At 30.6% G+C, this 23,309-nt stretch overlaps 1 protein-coding gene and 1 long non-coding RNA gene across 2 annotated transcripts in view; both read left to right on the top strand.

Annotated features, from left to right (window-relative positions):
• The first annotated feature begins 2,429 nt into the window (after positions 1 to 2,429).
• LOC143053675 (E3 ubiquitin-protein ligase TRIM71-like) overlaps positions 2,430 to 23,309 on the top strand; it is a 63,164-nt gene continuing 42,284 nt past the window's right edge. The window contains exon 1 of the mRNA XM_076226464.1: positions 2,430 to 3,209. Coding sequence (XP_076082579.1) covers positions 2,443 to 3,209 — 767 coding nt within the window. The 5' untranslated portion in view covers positions 2,430 to 2,442. The remainder of the gene's footprint in view (positions 3,210 to 23,309) is intronic.
• On the top strand, positions 19,127 to 22,078 carry LOC143053878 (uncharacterized). The gene is made up of 2 exons (XR_012971493.1): positions 19,127 to 21,258; positions 21,718 to 22,078. It is a non-coding gene; the product is annotated as an uncharacterized LOC143053878 (long non-coding RNA).

Here is a 23,309-nt window from a genome sequence, read left to right as displayed (position 1 = left end):
AATCTCCCAAATTGTTTTGACATAAACTGCATGAAGCATTTACAGTATTGACTTTCAACTGCAAAACCGAATTACCTTTTGTATGCTTTGAAATGTCCTTCTGTTCAAGAGATTGTCCTTTTTGTTGTAAAGTACTCACAACCTGCTGTAACATATGACGTGATTGTCTTTCTTCCATTAGCAAACCAATGACCGCAATATAATGTTTGTCAAATATAACGCTATGATAGCTGGTCGTCGTAGTGCTGTCAATCAAAAATCCATGTATGAGGTCAGAAAGTACGTATTGGAAGAGGATGAAAAGAATGTTGAGATTATGAAGCATTTCCGTTATTAAGACCACAGACTATTGAACACAACGATATGTGTAATGACTGTAATACGCGTACTATCTAGTAGTGTTTGTCATATCTATCTACAGGTTGGTTTGTCCTAATTACAGTGACTTATATTACAGAACATATAATTGTCCTAATCACAATCAGAATAATCTCTCTTTCAAACTAAATTGTCCTAATTAAAAGTTTGGAAGATGTTCTAGTTATACAAATCATATTCCGTCGTTGCATTATACCGGTTTTTACTCTATATAAAATGGAACTTTGGTTGATATAGTATAACGTTTGATTTTGTCGGTTTTTTACTTCCCCTGTTTACTATTTACCTTGGAGTTCGGTTTCATTGTTTATACTTTCCCAATGTATTTTTCAAAGTTTAAAGTATGTAGGTGTCTCTTTGCATTTCAAAATATGGTATTATTTATTAGAATTAAACTGCTGTCAGTAATGTTTTTCCTGTTAAAACATTTTTTTTAAATTTGATGGAATGATGGTGTGATTGCACGAGATAATGTTACAAAGTAGAAAAGTCGTAAAATGAGAAAATACATTTTTCAAATATTTAATAGTTATATCCCAGTTTTTTGTAGTTTTTTTCTATATCTACTATCGTGTTTTATGATCCTAGCAATTAGTAATGAATAACATTTGAAATTGTAAGACAATTTACTGTTTCAATTGATGCGAATCGATTGGTATTTTTACACACGTGCGTTTCACATATTATGAGATATTCCAAATTCAGATCAATCGTACTTTGGTGTAATTCGCTTGACCATGTTGACCGCACACAATGTTTCGATTGTGACATCATCGAATACGACTAGTGACAGGATATTACTTTAATGATAAGATGTGACCTTCTCTATATGTATGCACATTGTTTGGCTCCTGTAGCTCAAATCTTTTTATAATTTCTACGTAGTGATTTGTTGGCTGCCTGTTTTTTACGTTTTGCCTGTTTGTCTTTTCGTTTTGGAAATTATGATGTCTAATTTTCCTTCGTATGAAGACACTAATGATATATTTGCCTTTTATTTATCAAACATAAGTATTGACATAGGAGGAGACGATATTTTTAGTTATATTTCACATTAATGCGCATTTTTTTTTGTCAGCCATCCTTCAAAACGAAAGGTGTCGTATAAAGACGAATCTTTTTTAATAAAGTTACTCTAAATTGTATAAAAGAGATAACACAATTTGAGCGATATGTTGATGGAAAATAAGTAAACAATTGTGAATGGCAGGAGTATATGTCTTTCCTTAGTTTGATCTGATGTCTCTGAATAGCATTTGTAGCTGTAATCTTGAAAACAAATGAAAAGAAATATTTATTCAAGGCAAAATATTCAATACATTGAAAAAAATATATAGCTATCAATTTGAAATATGCAATCTGGTAGACAAAATTCTTAGTGAGTGTTTTTGAAGGTTAAAAGAAAGTAAATTAGAAATGAATGGCACCACCTAGTTCATTTTTCACCAAAGATAATAGGTAGATGTTAATCTATTTTCTGCTGCCCTGGTAATAATTATAAAACAAAAGTGCAATAATGAGAAATAAGTGTTGGCCATTTGTAAAGAAACAGCGAGATATTGCAGGAAACTCTATGTGACGAGCACCTTTTTTTCTGTTCAAAATGAAGCAAGGACTGAGCTTCATTCATACTAGTTCTGAAAATTTCGGTACCGTTGAGTACAATAATAAAGTGTAATTTTTCTATCAAAAAAGCTGCGGAACCATATGTGTTTTCAATTCTATTCACACCCAGATGTGTTGATAATTCAGAAATTGTTAATCTTTATTAGTGAAAACGCAGTGCCACACAGCTTATATTGTCTCATATGTAAAAAAATATTTTTTTTTAAAATAATTGTTTTTTGATTAATTTTGATATTCTAAATGGCGTCTATACATTTTGAGTACTTTTTGTCCGTTTTAATTTTGTCAAAATAACCGGATATCAATTTTAGCTCACCGCTCACTTCAAAATAAAACCCCATATTATACATGTTATAAAACCAGGTAAGTCATTCATAAACAATACTTATCGTTCTTGATTTAAATTTAGAATTGCTGACGATTTTATATCAGTACAAAATGGCTCAGGCGGCGTCTAAAACATGTGAAATTTGTATGAGTGCCCCTGGATCACAATACTGCTTAGACTGTGAGCAATATTATTGTGAAAATTGTAAATTGCTGCATAAAAGACAGAAGTCATCGACCTACCACCAGTTTCAACACGCCTCCGGACTCATCCCGGAAGGTAAATCTAGATGTGGCCAACACAAAGAAGAATTCACCTTAATGTGTAATACTTGCAATGTACCAGTATGTACTAGCTGTGTGGCAGGAAAGCACAATGGTCATAAATTTTCCAAAATGGTCGATGCAATTGCTCAATTACGAGGGGAAAACGAAACGCTTATTCATGACAAGACCAATGAAGCAAATCAAAATATAACGAAAATTGAGGACAACTTGAAATCGTTTGATAATGATGTACAATCTGTCATAAAAGCTATCACCGATCAAGGCAACATGATTAAAAGTATGGTTGATAAATCAGTAGCTCAGATGATTGCCTTAGTAAAAGAACAATCCAAGAAGAAGAAAGATAAACTTACGAAGAGTTTATCTGCTGCTAAATCCACACTTGTTGCTGGACAGAACTTAGATAAGAGAAGGCGGGATCTAGATAAAACCCGACCAGATGAAAATATGGTACAACAGATGAAGAAGACGAAAGAAGATATCAACAAACTACGTATTGACTCTCTTCCTCAGTTTCCAAAGATATCCTTTCAAAGCAAAGCTGTTACTGAGGATGACATTATACATCTACTCGGTTCATATACTTTAAGGTAAATATGAAAATTGATGTTAGCTGCATTTTCCAAAACCCCTAATAACCTAAAACAAATATCTTAATTTTTATTCATAATGTCAAACTATGTATAAATTAGAACAATTATTTCAAACTTTAAGTAAAAGACCGGAATGTCTTGGTCCAGAGATCTCCAACAACAAGCCATTCTTTATATTGACAGTATAAACTATTTGTCTAAAGGCAGTAACTAATGATCAATACTATGAATATTTAACCAAAATATCTTTCTAAAACAAATCAACAAAGGATTATTATTTCGCTTTCAATTTTCTGCTTTAGTTCGTCAGTTGCGCATTTCGTATACACAAGTACCCTGGGTTTTAAAACTTTTGGAGATTTAAATCAATCAATCATACTTGTTATTAAAAAATGAAGGACAAATCTGTCTAAAGACATTTGTGAACAGAAGTAGAAAATCAAGTATGTTTCTAATATTTGTAGATCTAAGTATACATGGTATAGATAGGCTATTTTCACAAACTAAAATTGAAAAAAAGTAAAGCATGTTCAATGAGGACAAGAGTCTACAATAAAATTAAAGACACAGTTTGACTTCTCGCAAGTCATTTCATTACCACAATAATTCATTATAAACTATAAAATGTGAAAAAATAAAATAATACACCTATTACTTATTTATCCACCCATATGTCATAACAACTCATAGTTTTGTAAACTTTACAACAATATTCTACTTTCATTGATAAAAAAAGTCATACATAAGTCCGTATCTCGTTTTTAAATATTTAAATAAGGAATTAGTTGTGTGAAAAAAACCTTAACATTTTACTTTCATATCCAGCATATATTATAATATCTCAGAGATTTCTTATCTTTTCTTCATTCTACTTTCATTGGTAAAAAAATATCATACATAAGTCTAGATCTGTATCTTTTTAAAAATAAGCAGGTTTTCTATATATTGAAAAAAATATATAATTGTTAAAAGAAATATAATTATCATATTTCCTATACATTCAAACAGAAATTGACAAGAGGAAGTTTTTAAAGACATTAATTGTCATTTCAAAAATGGTGAAACAATCTTTTTCATTTTAGTATGTGTTCACCTGTCAAAGAAAAAGAAAATCAACAACATGGATTTCTATACAGATGTTCATTATGTGGGTAAGTTCTGAAGGAAATTAAATTGATCATTAATTGTGACTATGGTCCATACCCTTTAGATACATAAAGACTTAAAAAATTAATTAATACTTGAATGAGACTGGTATCAAATACAGAAGACAGAAAAATATCTTGTAATATATATATAACTGTAGTCAATTACATCATAATGTCTTGCATTAATGTACAGGAATCTGTTTTTTGATATAATGCGTTAATTGAGTGACTGTTTTCAATAGTGTAAAGAACTTAATTTCGGCACATTTTTTTAAGCCGTTTCATTTGATGTCATGGCAAACTTGTAGACTTTGTAAAGTTATTCAAGAGACGATTCTGAACTGCATGTACTCGCCTTGTTTTTGACTCAGAGAAAATCAATTGCACTTTAAAATATGTTGATTTACAGTATTAGCTATATTCTCAATATAACCGATCGATCAGACATTTGTGTAGCTTAAGATGGATAGCGTGTCTTAATTTAAATCCATAGAGTTTAATAATTTGTCCAAATGTAGTTTTTATCATTCTTTTTTCAAAAATATATATATAAAAAAACTTTTTGGCATGCTACAGGTTGAGCAAAATTATTAGATTTTGTAAAGATTATACACGGAAACTCCAATTTTGTGTGATAAAAAGAAAAATTACATTATAAAATATAAGATAAAATGCGAGATCGGTCTTATAAATGCTTTTAGATTAAGAAAAAAATTGGGTCACCGGACTTGTTTTCTTGCTTCATTTTCAAAAGGTAAATTCATAACTGATTCTAATATAAAAATCACTTCATTTGAGTTATCTCCCTTCATGTAGCAAAAAAAGAATCAAGCAAAATGATTGCGTTTTTTTTTAGAAAATACATCCGTAAGTAAAAATGATAAAGCACATAATTTTCTACATGAACAATAAGAAAAGTCTTACACATGAATTACATACTACTCTCAAATTTTGCAATTCATTCGATGCACATCTTTTTTATTAGTTGTTAGCGGGTTTGAGCTAGCTTTCAGTACCTTCGAGTACCCTCAGACCTTTACTCAGTGTCTTTTTGTTGTTGGGATATACAAGTACCCGGCCACGTCACTCTGTGTTTTTGTTAGATGTATTTATATTTGTTTTCATCTGATGAGTTAAGCCTTTTTCAACTGATTTTTATAGTTTTTTCTTATGTTGTACTATGAAACAACTATCCCAGGTTATGGGGGATCACGCTAACCTGTTTAACCCCGCCACATTCTGTTTGTATGTGCCTGTCATTCAGTGGTTGTCGTTTGTTTATGTAATACATAATTGTTTAAAAATATTTTTTTGAACACACATTAGGCCGTTAGTGTTCTTGTTTGAATTGTTTTACATTTGTCATTTCTTGGTCTTTTATAGCTGACTATGCGGTTTGCTCATTGTTGAAGGCCATACGGTTACTCATAGTTGTTAATTTCTGTGTCATTTGGTCTCTTGTGGAGAGTTTTCTCGTTGGAAATCATACCACATCTTTTTTTTTATATATTTTCTCTACTTTTTTACAATTTCGTTTTTGTTCCGCGAGTTTTTATATTTGCATTAATGATGAGAGGGTTGGAATTTATTCGCTTGGTTCCCGACAACAAGACGGGACATAAGATATGTATTAGCAAAGCGCTGATAAAGTTTGTTTCACATCAAACAATTGATATATGTTACACCTTACATCCCTTAGATACAGTACGATACAATTTAATCTCAATTAGATCTGTTTTTAAATTATAAGCAGTGTCCATTGAAAAATCAAAAGTATGTTTTATAGAATATCATATTTAAAACAAAGAAGACGTTAAACTTGATATTTCATATACAGGGTGAATTGAGATTGGTATTCAATTAATTAAGTAGTCTATTAAGGAAGCTGGCTTGTCGTGTTTTAGATTTTTTGTCAGATTTTTGGAATCTTCTGGTGTTATCCATTTGAATACCTTAAAAAAAATTGCCCGGTGACCCCCATTTTTCTTTTTGTAAATCTTTTACATGTATAATGATAAGCCATCTGTAAAAGTCTTAAAAATTTTAATTACTTTTTAACAGTTTTTGAGAACTTCAACTTGTCAATGGTAAAGCTATGAAAAGTCAAGAGAGAATATTTTCCCGCCAAAATCTCAATAGCTTATATCTCGGAAACAAGCACGGTGACCTATATATTTTTTTGGCTCTTCGGATTCCTTTATTAATCCCCTATCTATATAAACTAGTTTTTTTGAAAAGTTAATTACTTTGAAACTGAGAAGCGAACTCCCTTAACAGGTTTCGGAAAGCTTTGAAGTTTGAGTTTTTTTCTATTTCAAGAACAGGAATATTGTAATTTCATGCGCTGTTTTGTTAAAACTTGAGTTTAATTGTTGGTCATCGAGGGAACCATTAAATGCATATGCTGTTATTTGGTATTTACATATGTCAAAAATAGAGGTACTGCAGTAAATATCGTGTTATTAGCTTATTCACTATAAAAGAAAACAAATATATAAACGATAAATTACCATGACACAATAACACAATGATAGGATGCGTAAGTACAGAACAACGTCATAAGCAACAAAGAAACACACAAAGAATTAGCTCGTCGGGCATGCCCTTTATAAATGTTATTTATGTTTTGCTTTGCAAACACTATTTCTACATTGATTGTCACTGTAACGTACGATGACCTATAATTGTTAATTTCTGTGTCATTTTGATCTCTTGTGGACAGTTGTCTCATTGGCAATCATACCACAACTTCTTTTTTATATTTGGGTCAAAATTAGTTTAAAGCAATGAAGTATCACATAGAACATTATGAATGAAGACAAGAGTAATTCAAATGCAACAAAATTCCAAGGATAAGAAATACAGATGGATGCACTATTTTACCTTATCACATGTGATATATATTTATTATCTTTTAAGGAAAGAATGTATTGAACCCTGCAGATATACGTAAGTGTACTATTAATATGTCTACAAGCATAAACAAATAGAAGAGTAAATGCTATTTTTACTCAAAAGTGTGAACCAACCGTGTCTTCTTCTTACGAGCCGTAATTACGCCTGTGCATTTTAATAAATCAAATCAAATCAAATCAAATATTTTATTGTCATATAAACTTTACAGTTTGTGACCAACATATATTAATACAATAAACACAATAAACATATATACATACATATTAAACATACAAAATATCAACAGCATTAAAATTTATAACAACAAACAAGTTGTTAAGAGTCCCCTGCCCTCAGTTCTAATGACTTTTTCAAGAAGGATCCTAACTTATTTGTTTGTAAAGGCGATGATGGATTTAGTAAATAATGAATTTTTTCTTCTTCATTTAAATTATTAAAGTTATTATTTTCTGTACATATGTGACGAAAAAAGTCATTTCTTAGAGTTTTATTATACTCACAATATAGTAAAAAATGTTTCTCATCCTCTAGTATTTTACATTTATTGCAAAGACGTTCCTCTCTTGGGATTTTAAAATATCTCCCCTTTTCAATCAAGAGGGAGTGATCACTTATTCTAAATTTAGTGATTAATCTCCTTATCTGAAAATTAGATGTATTTAGATAATATTCTAGTTTGTAATCTTTTTTAAGTTTTTTATAGAGAAAAAATTTACTTTTATCATCGATGTTTTGAAATTTATTTTGAATTAAATCTTCATAATTATCTATTTTTCATTTTTAACTTTATATCGTTTTTTATTTTATTTACATCTTTTATGTCCTTACAAGTAGAAAGAATATTAAGGTCAACGTTAGTCTCTTTAATAATATTTTTAGCATATGTATACCATGAGTAAGTTCCTGTCAAATCTAGAGACTGTGCTAGAGAAAAAGCTTCCTTTAACAATGGATTAATATTATTATTATATAGTCTAGCTAAATATAAAAGGGTTTGTGTTTTAATAAAACATTCTATATGCAATCTTCCTAATTCAACTCTTGCTCCTAAATTGGATGCATTTTTTCTTATCCCTAGAGTAGATTTACAAAATTTAAGATGCATATTTTCTATGGGGGTTTTGTCTATAAAATCAAGTTGATTAATTTCTTTTCCTGAAGTTAAGGCTCTGCTTTTGGCTCGATGAAAAGAAATATATGTATCCAAATATGTTACTTCTGAATTATAGGTCATAATTGGTTTAATAAAGAATCAAAAAGATTATTTGCTACTTTTATAGGTAGATTATTCAATGATTTAGTATATGATTTTATTGCAAAAAATACTTTTTCTGCTTTTTTTGTCAGCTCTAAAGTACTTTGTGATAAATTTCCATTACATTTTATCAACATTCCCAAAAATGAATATTCTGTTACACTCTCTATGGCTTTATTCTCATAGTAAATATGTGATGTTTCACTTTTATGTTTTGACTGACTAAAAACCATGGATTTAGTTTTGTTTGTATTCAAAGAGAGTTGCCATTTGTTACAATATAATTTAACGTTATTTAAACTGTTTTGTAGACCCTCTTTTGATTCTGACAGGATTAAAAGATCATCCGCAAAAAGAAGGCATCCTACCTTACTATTTATAAGCTTAAGGGGACTTGAATCATTTCCCTCAAAATTTTTTACAATATCATTTATAAAGACATTAAATAAAGTGGGACTTAGTGTGTCTCCCTGTTTAACCCCTCTAGCAATATTAAAATATTCTGATACATAATCTTTATATTTTAAAGATGATTTAGTATTTAAGTATTGTTGTTTTATAACTCTATAAAAAGTCTTGCCAACTCCCATTTTACATAATTTATAAAGTAAAGCAGTTCTCCATACTGAATCAAAAGCCTTTTTCAGATATATGAAGCAGGCATAAATCTTTTTTTTCTCTTTATGTAAATATTTATTAATCAAGGACTTTAATAAAAAGATGCTATCAGCTGTTCTGTGATTTTCTCTGAAACCAAACTGACAATCACTTAATTGTTTGTCAACAATCTTGATTAGCCTATTATTTAATATGGCATTAAAAAATTTTGGTAGATTACTTATAAGAGAAATGCCTCTATAATTATTAGGGTCTAACTTGTCACCTTTTTATGTAAAGGGATCATGAAAGATAATTTCCAAGAATCTGGATAATTACCTGTCTTTAAAATCAAATTAAAAACTTTTACAATAGAATTAATTATCACAGGTTGTGAGTGTTTGAGTATTTCATTCACAATTCTATCTGGACCTGCTGATTTGTTTACTTTAAGGTTTGAAATGACCAGTTTTACTTCAGCAAATGTAATTGGTGCATCAGTTTCCATATTCAATTCAATATTATCTTCTATAATGTTTAGTTCACGTTCCAGTTTATTTACAAAGGATTTATCATATGAGGCTGGTGTACCCTGATCCTGAAAATGTTTTATGATTTTATTTTCATTCATTAAAATTTCAGGAATATCTTCTTCAATATTTGGTTTCTTTTTTATTGCCTTTAGAACATTCCAGTATTCTTTTGGATTATTTCTTAAATTATCTGAAAGTGATTTTATATCTATCGGTTTATTGCCGCAGCAATATCTATGTTGTGATTTTTTAACGTTATTATAAATCTCCATCCTGCTTTAGACCAGTAGAAAATGTACATTAGTATGACAAGCATACTGTATTATGTGTCAACTTTTTATAAAAATTAAGAAACACTTGTGGTTTTCCAGTGTTAAACTTTCCAAAATACACTTAGAACATCCAGAACTTAAACTAAATTTAGTGATACAAATAATGTAGGGACGTCAACAAGACTCGAAAATTAGATTATTGATCAATTGTACAGAGTATCGAATACCAAAAACCATACTCGACTAATCGGTTCCCTGTTAGAATAGTGCTGTCTTCTTCATATTGAATTGATCATTCTGATCATTCTAACAGATGTTCCATTGATTTAAATTAGCATCATTGATTAATCATACTAGTAAATAAAATACTTTTTTTCCTAATACTTTATATTTTATTGTACGTAAATACGTAGACCAGGGCGAACACTTTACACAAAACATGGCTTAGGCGGGGTCACAAGTTCACGATTTTTAGAGACGTCCTTAACAGCACCATTTCAGATCAAGATCAAGGTCCTGTGAATCGGGGTTGAACATTCAAACTTTTATGATATTTTCTAAAACAATTATTTAAGCACGTTAACAGTGAGATATTTTTCACGATTCTACCTAATTCAGCCATTTCCAGCCGAAATTGTGCACTGACTCTTAGGGAAAATATCCGTAAGAAAACGGTCGCATTATGGTCATTGCAAATTGCTTTGTCTGGACTCAATCGTATCGTGTTCTGTAATTGTTAGGACTTTGAAGTGGATATCATTGTCGAATATCGTATTCATAACTAGACTGTTCCGGAATGGTTTCTGCAAAGACGGTTCGCATTCCACCTCACTTGACCTTTCCTGATCCGTAGGAATCTGTCATTCACGCATGTATACGACTTTGTTGAGGATTAAAAGACATTCACTACAAACTCCTCAGAGTCTGAATTGACCAGTTTTTGTGATCGACCAGTAAAATCGAGCACACATTTTACTCGACTAGTCTCGACATTGTCTCGACTGTACTTAACTGTACTTTAGTGTACTCGACTAGGTCTTGACTTTACTTTATTAGTCTGATTCAGTACTTGATGATCTTTGTGTAGTCTGAAATGGTCTTGACCAAGACTCGACCTGTCTCGACCTGTCTCGACTAGTCTCGACCTGTCTCGACTAGTCTCGACTCAGTCTCAACCAGTCTCGACCTGTCTCGACTAGTCTTGACCTTCAAATTTAGTTTTGACTGGTGTAAATCAGCCCATCTAACTAAATTAAATATTGATCTTACAAAATTCAAACTTATTAGGTAGTTTGATTTATTGCTGTGAAATGAAAGAATTTAATTTTACAATATGTAAAAAAAAATTATTATATAAAAATTCAGATAGGCATCTTTAATTTTTTTTATAACTTTTTCAAATCAACTTGGATTTTCATCAAACTATGCAGCTATTTTACATATATATCAAGCTTACTGAATCCCATTTCATTTAGTTTTTTGTTGTATTGCTGTAAAGTTTAAGAATTAAAGTAATTTTGGTAAAAAAAGCTAGGATTTGCAATTCGGACAAAATAGAGATAGTACACTTTAATTTTTTTAATAACTTTTTCAAATCAACTTGGATTTTCATCAAACTATGCAGCTATCTTACATATATATCAAGCTTACTGAATCCCATTTCATTTAGTTTTTTTGTTGTATTGCTGTAAAGTTTAAGAATAAAAGTAATTTTGGTAAAAAAAGCTAGGATTTGCAATTCGGACAAAATAGAGATAGTACACTTTAATTTTTTTAATAACTTTTTCAAATCAACTTTGATTTTCATCAAACTATGCAGCTATCTTACATATATATTAAGCTTACTGAATCCCATTTCATTTAGTTTTTTTGTTGTATTGCTGTAAAGTTTAAGAATAAAAGTAATTTTGGTAAAAAAAGCTAGGATTTGCAATTCGACAAAATAGAGATAGTACACTTTAATTTTTTTAATAACTTTTTCAAATCAACTTTGATTTTCATCAAACTATGCAGCTATTTTACATATATATCAAGCTTACTGAATCCCATTTCATTTAGTTTTTTGTTGTATTGCTGTAAAATTTAAGAATTAAAGTAATCTTGGTATAAAAAGCTAGGATTTGCAATTCGGAGAAAATAGAGATAGTACACTTTAATTTTTTTTAATAACTTTTTCAAATCAACTTTGATTTGCATCAAACTATGCAGCTATCTTACATATAAATCAAGCTTACTGAATCCCATTTCATTTAGTTTTTTGTGTATTGCTGTAAAATTTAAGAATTAAAGTAATCTTGGTATAAAAAGCTAGGATTTGCAATTCTGACAAAATAGAGATAGTACACTTTAATTTTTTTTATAACTTTTTCAAATCAACTTGGACTTGCATCAAACTATGCAGCTATCTTACATATATATTAAGCTTACTGAATCCCATTTCATTTAGTTTTTTGTGTATTGCTGTAAAATTTAAGAATTAAAGTAATCTTGGTATAAAAAGCTAGGATTTGCAATTCGGAAAAAATAGAGATAGTACACTTTAATTTTTTTAATAACTTTTTCAAATCAACTTGGATTTGCATCAAACTATACAGCTATCTTACATATATATTAAGCTTACTGAATCCCAGGTTATTTTGTTTTTTGTTGTATTGCTGTCAAATTTAAGAATTAAATTAATCTAGGTCAAAAAAGCTAGAATTTGCAGTTCGAACAAAATAGAGATAGTACACTTTAATTTTTTTAATATCTTTTTCAAATCAACTTGGATTTTATTAAAACTATATAGCTACCTTGGTAATCTTACTAAATCCCAGGTTGTTATGAAGTTTTAAAATATTTTTTTGTCAAATTTAATGACATGGCACCATACATGATTTAATTACATCAGTACACGTGAGTTTTACAGGTAAAAAGAAAGCCCTACTTTTCTTAAACTCGTGTATTACTTATCTAGTGAATTAAAAGCCCTGCGATTTAGATTTAACAGGATGTTGCAACTTTGAATAATGTTATTTAGAATTTAAAACTCTCTGGTAGATGTGATCTTTTTAATAAGTTTGCCCCAAGCAGAAGGTATTGCTTTATAAATCACCACAAATCAGAAGAACTATTTTAATAATTTCTAATGTTTCATCCCTTTTTGATATATTTATAAAGTGTATATCAAAAGGAATAAAACATTAAAGGAATTATATAACTATTTTATATATACTTTTTCCCAAATTATGAGACTAGATATATTTCTAATATCGTAGCTTTTTGACCTAGGTTAATTAAATTCTTAGATTTGACAGAAATACACCAAACAAAATAACAACCTATGATTCAGTAATCTTAGTATACATTTAAGATAGCTGTATAGTTTGATGAAAATCCAAGTTGATTTGGAAAAGTTATTAAAAATATTAAAGTGTACTATCTCTATTTTGTCCGAATTGCAAATCCTAGCTTTTTTTACCAAGATTACTTTAATTCTTAAATTTTACAGCAATACAACAAAAAACTAAATGAAATGGGATTCAATAAGCTAGACATATATCTAAGATAGCTGCATAGTTTGATGAAAATCCAAGTTGATTTGAAAAAGTTATAAGAAAAATTAAAGTGTACTATCTCTATTTTGTCCGAATTGCAAATTCTAGCTTTTTTTACCAAGATTACTTAAATTCTTAAATTTTACAGCAATACAACAAAAAACTAAATGAAATGGGATTCAGTAAGCTTGATATATATGTAAGATAGCTGCATAGTTTGATGAAAATCCAAGTTGATTTGTAAAAGTTATTAAACAAATTAAGGTGTACTATCTCTATTTTGTCCGAATTGCAAATCCTAGCTTTTTTTACCATGATTACTTTATTATTTAAATTTTACAGCAATATAACAAAAAACTAAATGAAATGGGATTCAGTAAGCTTGATATATATGTAAGATAGCTGCATAGTTTTATGCAAATCAAAGTTGATTTGAAAAAGTTATTAAAAAAATTAAAGTGTACTATCTCTATTTTGTCAGAATTGCAAATCCTAGCTTTTATTACCAAGATTACTTTAATTCTTAAATTTTACAGCAATACAACAAAAAACTAAATGAAATGAGATTCAGTAAGCTTGATATATATGTAAGATAGCTGCATAGTTTGATGAAAATCCAAGTTGATTTGAAAAAGTTATTAAAACAATTAAAGTGTACTATCTCTATTTTGTCCGAATTACAAATCCTAGCTTTTTATACCAAGATTACTTTAATTCTTAAACTTTACAGCAATACAACAAAAAAACTAAATGAAATGGGATTCAGTAAGCTTGATATATATGTAAGATAGCTGCATAGTTTGATGAAAATCCAAGTTGATTTGAAAAAGTCATTAAAAAAATTAAAGATGCCTATCTGAATTTTTATATAATAATTTTTATTTTTACATATTGTAAAATTAAATTCTTTCATTTCACAGCAATAAATCAAACTACGTAATAAGCTTGAATTTTGTAAGATCAATATTTAATTTAGTTAGATGGGCTGATTTACACCAGTCAAAACTAAATTTGAAGGTCAAGACTAGTCGAGACAGGTCGAGACTGGTTGAGACTGAGTCGAGACTAGTCGAGACAGGTCGAGACAGGTGGAGCCTTGGTCAACACCATTTCAGACTACACAAACATCATCAAGTACTGAATCAGACTAATTAAGTAAAGTCGAGACCTAGTCGAGTACACTTAAGTACATTTAAGTACAGTCGAGACAATGTCGAGACTAGTCGAGTAAAATGTGTGCTCGATTTTACTGGTCGAGCACAAAAACTGGTCAATTCAGACTCTGAGGAGTTTGTAGTGATTCCAGATCCTTCAGAATAGAAATCCTACTGTTTAGCTTGTAGTGTTTTAGAGCTGTCTGGTATTAAACGGGAGCCATAATCGGTACTGTGTGAATGTCGTTTTAGCCATTATGTCACTTCGGTACCTTCAGACCAAATAGTTTCGTCTGCAAGTCTGTAATTTACAAAGTTGCAAAGCCGACTGTCCCCAATAATGGTTGACGTCTAATCATTACGCCTTTGTTGATATGAAACATGTTGAATGTGTTTTCATAACGATTACCAAATGATATTTGTGTTATAAATTTCAAATAGTTTTTTTTATTCATATTGTTTTTATGATTGTTTTTTTTAATGAGTGCTGAAAGGTTATGAGCATTTTGTTATTTTTGGTTTGATATTCCTTTTTTTCAGATACTTATATAGGTGGTTTGTCGTCCGTTGAAAAACAAACCACAAAATTTTAAGTGCATAGTTTTGAAATCCCAATCGAGTACTCGAGTATCGCGTGATAATATCAACGAGTTATTAATAGTTATCCGAATTTATATCCCTCACCAAAAAGCATATACAGATATTTAAATTCATTTATCTGCTTGCACTGTGGTTTGACATGCATACAGACCTTTCAAGGTATTACAACGTCTTTTGTTTTGTGTGTTACAATTTGTATATAGTTATAGACTGAAGTTTATTAAAGACATTTTGAAATCCTACATAAACACCAACATAACTAATCTTAATTTAAACATAGTAGATTAATTCTTAATAAACTGTAGCTTAAATTCTTAAAATTGGATACCTGTTTAGCGATTTGACGACAAAGCAATACAGATAAAGTACAAATTCACCAACGATTTTTAAAAATAAATTTATGCTATAATTCCTTCTTTTTCAGTAGGTAAGTAGCAAGTTCAAGTTTAATTAGAGAAGTATATATACTTGTACTGCAATGCAAAAAGAACCTATATTTCCGTTTAAGTAAAAAATAGTTCCCTATTCGATTTAATAATAAACCATCGGATGTTTACCACGACCAAAATAATCACCTGGATACTAGAACGTCATATCAATAAAGTTAAAATGAGTTGTTTTATTGCTTATGGAATTATAAGTCTCAAGATCGATTAATCTGTATTACTTATAATGTAATAAGATACATCGATGTAAGGGTAGATCAACAAGATACTTCCCTTGCTAAATAAATCCTTTAATTCACTCATCGGTACGTTAACTTTGACTAAGACGAACATAAATTTGGCACATAATCAGGGAGTATAAAACCTGTGGTGTCAAACCTTTCGAAAATACAAACCTATAATTTCTAAGGTCTAGGGTTATACTTCATCATAACTCTCTACACGATATATACACTGCTTTTTCGTATTATTGCACATAGAAATAGACTGAAGACCATTAAAGACATTCCGGAATCTTACTTATGCACTAAATTGCTAATAAAAAAAATTGATTCAATTTTACAAAACTGTTATACATAGCTCTAAAACTAAAAAAGGGAAATCTTTCTAACGACTCGATGACAAGGAAATATAGAAAATGTACAAATGCATCAATAAAAAACTAATCACATTTCCTTTTTTTCAGTGAGTAAGTACCAAGTTCAAGTATCAGTAAGAGAAGTATATATATTATTTTAATTGCAATGCAACACTAGTAGCTGTATTTCCGGTAAGGTAAAGTTTTTTGCCAGATTTGATATAATATTTAACCATCGGACGTAAACAAAAGTAGACAAAAAAAGACAAAGAGTAACACTTGTCTTGTCAAGCATATATAAGAGCACAAACTATAATGGCTAAAGATTTTAAAAGAGAATGTTTTAAAAGATACATTGGGTCCGCCGTGGCTTAGTGTTCTAAGTATGCAAACCAGTTTATCAACAGCATGTCAATACTGGTGTTTTGAGTTCAATTTCAACTGTTGTTAGTGTCGATAAACACAAATCAATCAATCAATACACGACACATATATTGCAGGCCAAGCGAAAAAGACATCAATACATCTGTCGTATCAACAAATATATTTTTCATTGCACAAAGAAAGAACTTTTTTTTTAAATAAATCTTAGAAGCGCACATATAAATGTACAACTAAATTATGAATAAAACACTAATTCAGTTCTGGTGAACATTTCAATACAGCTGAAGTTTTGATAATTAGATATTGTTTCTGCAATTTAATATGTGAGTAAAATACAGTATTATAAAATTCAACATCTGCAGTAAAATATGATGCTTTTGCAGTCCGTAAGTGCCCGTTCATGTTATCATAAGCACTTTTATTGCATAGCAATATAATATTTCCCACATAAAGTAACCAAAAGTTAGCGTGCAATAAATTCTAATATTGCACTAGTGCAATAAATCTTCAAAATTCATGATGTCATCAACGACAAAATCTTTGTTTAAACCAATTTTACTTTCAAATATTATATTGCTATACAATAAAAGTGTTATTGCATGAATATTGGGGAATATTGTCCCTCGTAGAACATATATTGCACTCGCAAGCTCGTGCAATATAAAATTCTACTCGGGACAATATTCCCCAATATTCATGCAATAACCCTATAGTATTCTGATATCTGAAACTATATCTGTATGCAGGATCTCCTAGTGATATATTTTCCCACAAATTGCAATAACAAATACACCACATAATTTCTGAATTTACAGTATCTAACATTGTATGGTAAAGTTTGTTAATTTTGACATGCTCACAGCATGATACATAGTGATATTATAATTGACCTGTCTGCACTCCCATCCAGGTTACATTTTTTTTTCTCTTTTGTAAACATGTTTTGAACAAACAAGAGTTTGTTTATTATAAATAAAATCAAAAACCTTCAGAAACATAGAAACATAGAAACTAAATTTGCGCCTCAAGTATAAATTATTGGTTGCCTCTGGCGAATAAATTTACAAAATTCTGGTACCTTTGATAACTTCAAAATAATATATATTTTCTCTACACGACACAAAGGGAACTCGGTATTGACTGGTCTATGAATTCGAAATGATGTACCACTAGCATGTCAACACTGGTATTATGAGTTCAAATCCTGCATTTGGCCAGTGTGGTCGACGTCAATCAAAACTGAAAATAATTGTCATAGTATTCTATCGACGAACCATGGTTCTCTGTTCGCACGCCCGCGTCCTCAACCAATAAAATAAATAACCGCCTCGAATTAGAGAATTGCTGCTGAAAAGGTTTCAAACAACAAAACACCAATTTCTGTAATATCAACACAATATTTTAGTTTATTGCACAAAGAAAGAACTTAGAAAAATAGAAAGATAAATTCTAGAAGTGCCTTACAGTAATTTCTATTTTTTTTCTATTGGGCGCTTTATTATTTTTCATTATTGACATTATAACATATAAAGGAAGACTAAACTTATTAATGAAAAATTAGATTGAGCACTGGTAAACAAATCCATACAGCTGCAGTTCGGATAATTCACATGTGAAGCAGGATCTGCTTGTCCTTACAGAGCACCTGAGATTATTCCCTGGTTTTGGTGGGGTTCGTGTTATTCAGTCTTTAGTTGTCTATGGTACTACTAACAATGTAGGTGTATATCATGAATTTACTTTTTTCCCTTTGTCCTTATGTTATTAATTTTAAAAAAGCGGGGTTTTTTTTACTAGAAAAATTCAAAAAAATCAGTGTTTCCAGTGTCACACATTTTGATTTTAACGAACGTGGGTAAATTATTAAGTCAGTGATTCGTTTACACAAATTACTAAAACAACCTTAACTCAATTTTTCAATAGATATATCGATTTGGTTTGGAAGTTTGGTTGTAGCTATAGAAAACTGTTTTCAAACGGGATTGAACATCCTTATTTTTACGGAAATGTCGTTCTCCGTGCCCGGGAATTTAGTTGATGACGTCTTTAAACTTAATCCATTGGATGTTGAATGTGTACTGATTGATAATCTACTCTTAGATGTATGTACTTTTTTATTAGTTGTTAGTGGTTTGAACTAGCTGTCAGCAGCTTCGAGTATTCTCAGATCAGTACTTAGTCTTTTGTTTTGTTTTTGGGATGTAAAAGTACCTGGCCACATCCACGTGTATTTGTAGTGTATTTGTAGTATTTCTGTCTTTATCCATCTGATTTTTAAAGTTCGTTCTTATGTTGTACTTTTACAGCACTGTCCAAGGTTAGGGGAGGGTTGGATTTTCGCTTACATGTGATGACCCCGCAATATTATGTATACATGTGTATGTCCAAAGTCAGGAGCCTGTAATTAAGTGGATGTCGTTTGTTGATGTGTGACATATTTGTTTTTCGTTCATTTTTTCTGACGTTTGTTGTCTCGTTGGAATTTGTGAGGGGGCAGGACCTTTTTGGGGACATCGGGATCGGATATTTTTAAGCTCGGGATTTCGGGATTGACCCTTTCGGGATCCTGGAATTCTTCTTTTGAATTTCGGGATGCCGGGATTTATTTTTATCTAAATTCGGGGCCTCGGGATTTCATATTTTCAAATCCAGGATTTCGGGATCAGGACCCCTCCGACCCCTCCTCATTTGTCATTTCGGGGCAATTTATAGTTGACTTTGAGGTATGGTCTTTTGTGATTGTTGAAGGCTGTACGGTGACTTATAGATCTTAATTTTAGTGTCATTTGGTCTCTTGTAAAGAGTTGTCTCATTGGCGACCAAACCACAATTTTGTTTTTACTATGAATAAGGCTGTCTGTTTCACTTTGGTAGAGTGTATGGTATAGGGCAGGATTGCAATTTCACCAAAATATTCGCCCCGCCGCTTTTATTCTAGCATGATCAAAGTAAGAAACCGATAGCTTTTGTTAGTCTTGTGGGTTTTTTTTCCTGATTGTGCTTCATTTGTATGTGTTGGAGTTTATGGCGTCCATTTTCCTGCACTCAAATTGAGAAGGGAAATCGGAAATGTGTAAAAAAAAAACTAAAAGCACAAAATACTGATTTCCGATAACAGACAACAACCCAACTAAAGGGCAGAAAACAGCCGAAGGGCAATAATGTGTCTTCAACACAGCAAGATACTTTCGTATTTGGAGGTGGGCTTCAGCTGACCTCTTAAATAAATATAAACAAGTGGACATGGACATCATATAGTATATATTCTGTTAATGGGTCAGCTGAAGCCCGCCAACGATTGCGGGTTTTCTTATATTGTCGAAGACGTATTGTGATCTTGGTCTCATGCTCTTTGGTCGATTTACTGACACGTTTTCCGTTTTCATTGTCTATTCTATTTCATTTTGCAAATACAGAATATCAGTTTGATTTAGTTATGAAAATGATAGAGATGAAAAGCTGTAAGTGTACTTGAAGTTTCATCTGCAGTAAAATTAATAACTCCAGTCCGTATATCATTGCTCATTTTTGATTTGAGATCGGAAATAATACAAGTAGTTATTGAGACTATCATATCAGCAATTGTATTGAATTACTTCGATAATATGTATGCACTTTAATATTATGCATTGATGTCGGTCAGATAAAAGCAAACGTCTTATGTATTATTGCATATTATCCTCTTTGGGAACATACGTGACTAAAAAGCCTGCACGTTTCTGCTGTATAACTCATTAAAACAACATTTCTCATAATGATCAATATAAAACTATCCAACAAATTAAACAGTTTATAACATTTGAATTACTTTAATACCAACATTTATGACAAACGCGATGATTTTAATTTTCCTGTAGTCAACTTTCCACTTCTGTGTAGCAACATCCCAGCGGCACCAGCATATGGAGTATATGTGTCTTAAGTGATACGTTACTCTAGAGCGAGCTCAAAGTACGTTGATTTTGTTGAACGAGGAATACCGCTTCCTCAAAAGTTGCTACGACAGGGCTATGAATCAATCAAATTAATGTCATGACTCAAGAAATTTTACGGTCACCATCATGAGCTGATTGGCCATTTTGACAAAAGTGTCAGAAATCATATCTGATATTCTTCCTCAGTCATAATAACCTTCCATCATTACCGAACTGAACAAAGAGCTAACATGCCGTATACGGTGCAGGAAATGCTTACCCTTCCGGAGCACCTGATTTCACTCCCGGTTTTTAGTGGAGTTCGTGTTGTTTCTTAATTATTATTTATAACTGTTGATGTAAATGTCCTTAGGTTTTTGTGAGTCTTTGTTTACTCCTTGGTTTTGATTGTTATTGTCTTAATATATATATATTTATTTAAAGATTTTAAGGATACACTATGACACAGTTTTGTGGACTAATATATTCAACGTGCTGGATAAGCCGGTATATACATGTTTATATATAAACCACAAATATTTTACATTACTTTGTTTTATTGACCTTTCTGTTTTAATCATTGCAAATGTCATAACACTAACCTTGAAATTATTGAAATGTTTGTATACAGTTTTTTTGAAATAAAATATTTTTTTTTTAATGTTTATTGTGCCTTTTTATTTGTAGTTTGTGTAGATGCACCGGACAATTTAAGTAAGTGCTCTTAATATAAATAGGAAATACTCGTTCGAACGGAAAAGCAAACAAAGCAAAGTAATATATTGTCTTTAACAATTCATTGTTACGACGTTAAGTGAATATTCGAAGAACAAGATTAAGTTTAAAACTAGATAAAGCTGAACTAATATTTGTTTAAATCAAGATGTACAAAAAATATGCATGTCGAATTTAGAAGTATGCGATTTATCAAAGCTTATACTTAAAGCCGGCTTTCAACTTTCGTATTCGATGTTTAAAATAGTATGTTGAACGTCAATTCATATTGCAACAATGTTGAACATGAAATTTTGCTGAACGTTTGTGAACAGGAAATACTTTATACATCATGCTTTTTTAAATCTTGTATAGTTTGGTTGTATCAATATTTCTTACAGTAAAACAAAAATATTTCAAGCATAATTATTTTTAAACGAATATATGTATATCTTGTAGACGTATGGAATTGATCAAAGAAGTTTAAAAGAGGCAACACAGCAAAACCAGCATATTTTTTCCAATATGTAATAACAGTTGTAGAGTAGTGATTTCTCTTAACGTATTAACTAAAAAACATTGAAATTTATATCTCTAGAAACCCACAGTTGATGTAGCTTTTAATTGTATGTTTAATAACAGAGTTGTTTTCTGCTCGTTCTAATGGTTGAAAATACCGTTTTTGTTTGTTTTTATGGTCCTGGCGAATTAGAATTCACTTAATATGTGGTTCGGTATTTTTGTTATCTTTTTTGTTGACGGTCCACAAAAAAACAACTTATTTATATATATATATGTTCAATAAAGTGTGCGTTGTCGAGAGTTATACGAGTATTTATTTCATGAGCATTTTGAATACACGCATTCCCTCGGTTCAGAACAAACGGATAATTAAATTAATCAATCACATTGGACACAAAGAACTCAAAAAATAATTGGCTGATCTGAGTAAAACCATATATGACCAGAAGTATAAAAGCATATTTCCAATGATTTTAGAGATCAGTATAGATTTCTGTTTTCACAAATCAATGCTAAAAAGTTAAATTTGAAAATGAAAATAGAGAATATGTCAAAGAGACAACAACCCGGCCATTAGTTTACTACAAAATTAAAGACAAATATTGAGGTCATATTAGTTACTTCAATACCATGATAATTAATAGTTTTTATCGGTATTCTAGTTGAATGGATAAAGAATAAAAAGTTACATAAATCGACAATCTGTTTTCATAAATATTTAAAAAAAAATGAGAAAGGATTTGTATCGAGGAAACAACAAACTGACGAATCCAAATCCAATCCAAACGAAAAAACTAACGGCCTGATTTATGTCAAAATTATCAACGAAAAACAAATATTACATGCATTAACAAACGACTACCATTGAATTTACATGTTCCTAACTAGGATGTGGCGAGGTTTAACTTGTTTAAAGGTGCTAACCCTCCCATAACCTTGGACAGTGGTGGATCAGTAAAGCATAATGAACATTTTTAACTATAGTCTCTATAGAGTCGGTATCGCTCATCTAGATTTATGTGTATATCAAGCAAAGGATGCATTCAAACAATGTAGATGAGAATAGACTGCATGATATAATAAACTCAGCATAGATAAATCTGAACACTTTTGCTCCTTTGAGATTTTCCCTATTTATAACAGTTCAAATATAATACCGGTAGACAAAACTTGCATTTTAATACACCTATGTTTTATTTTATGGCATGTCAGCCATGTTGATTGGAAGGCGGAGTCATCGGATATATTTTTGAAACTATATACCAAAAAGCTGATTGTCTCGGTAGTTTCAGAGGAGAAGATTTATGTAAAAGATTTCAATTACAATTTGTAACAGCAAATTTTAATATCACAAACAATCCGTATTTTCATTCCAGTACCGAAGTAATGGCTACTGGGCTGGTGATTGCATGAATATACGGATTGTTTGTGTTATTAAAATTTGCTGTTACAAATTGTTAGAAATTATTATAAATTAAGGAATGTATCTCCCTCATGCAAAGCTCTGATTCCTTTCACGGATTTGGCTA

Source organism: Mytilus galloprovincialis, chromosome 12 (assembly GCF_965363235.1).
Source record: "Mytilus galloprovincialis chromosome 12, xbMytGall1.hap1.1, whole genome shotgun sequence".
Lineage (NCBI taxonomy): Eukaryota > Metazoa > Mollusca > Bivalvia > Mytilida > Mytilidae > Mytilus > Mytilus galloprovincialis.
Note: the sequence above shows the minus strand (reverse complement) of the source record. Positions and strands in the feature narration are given on the sequence as shown.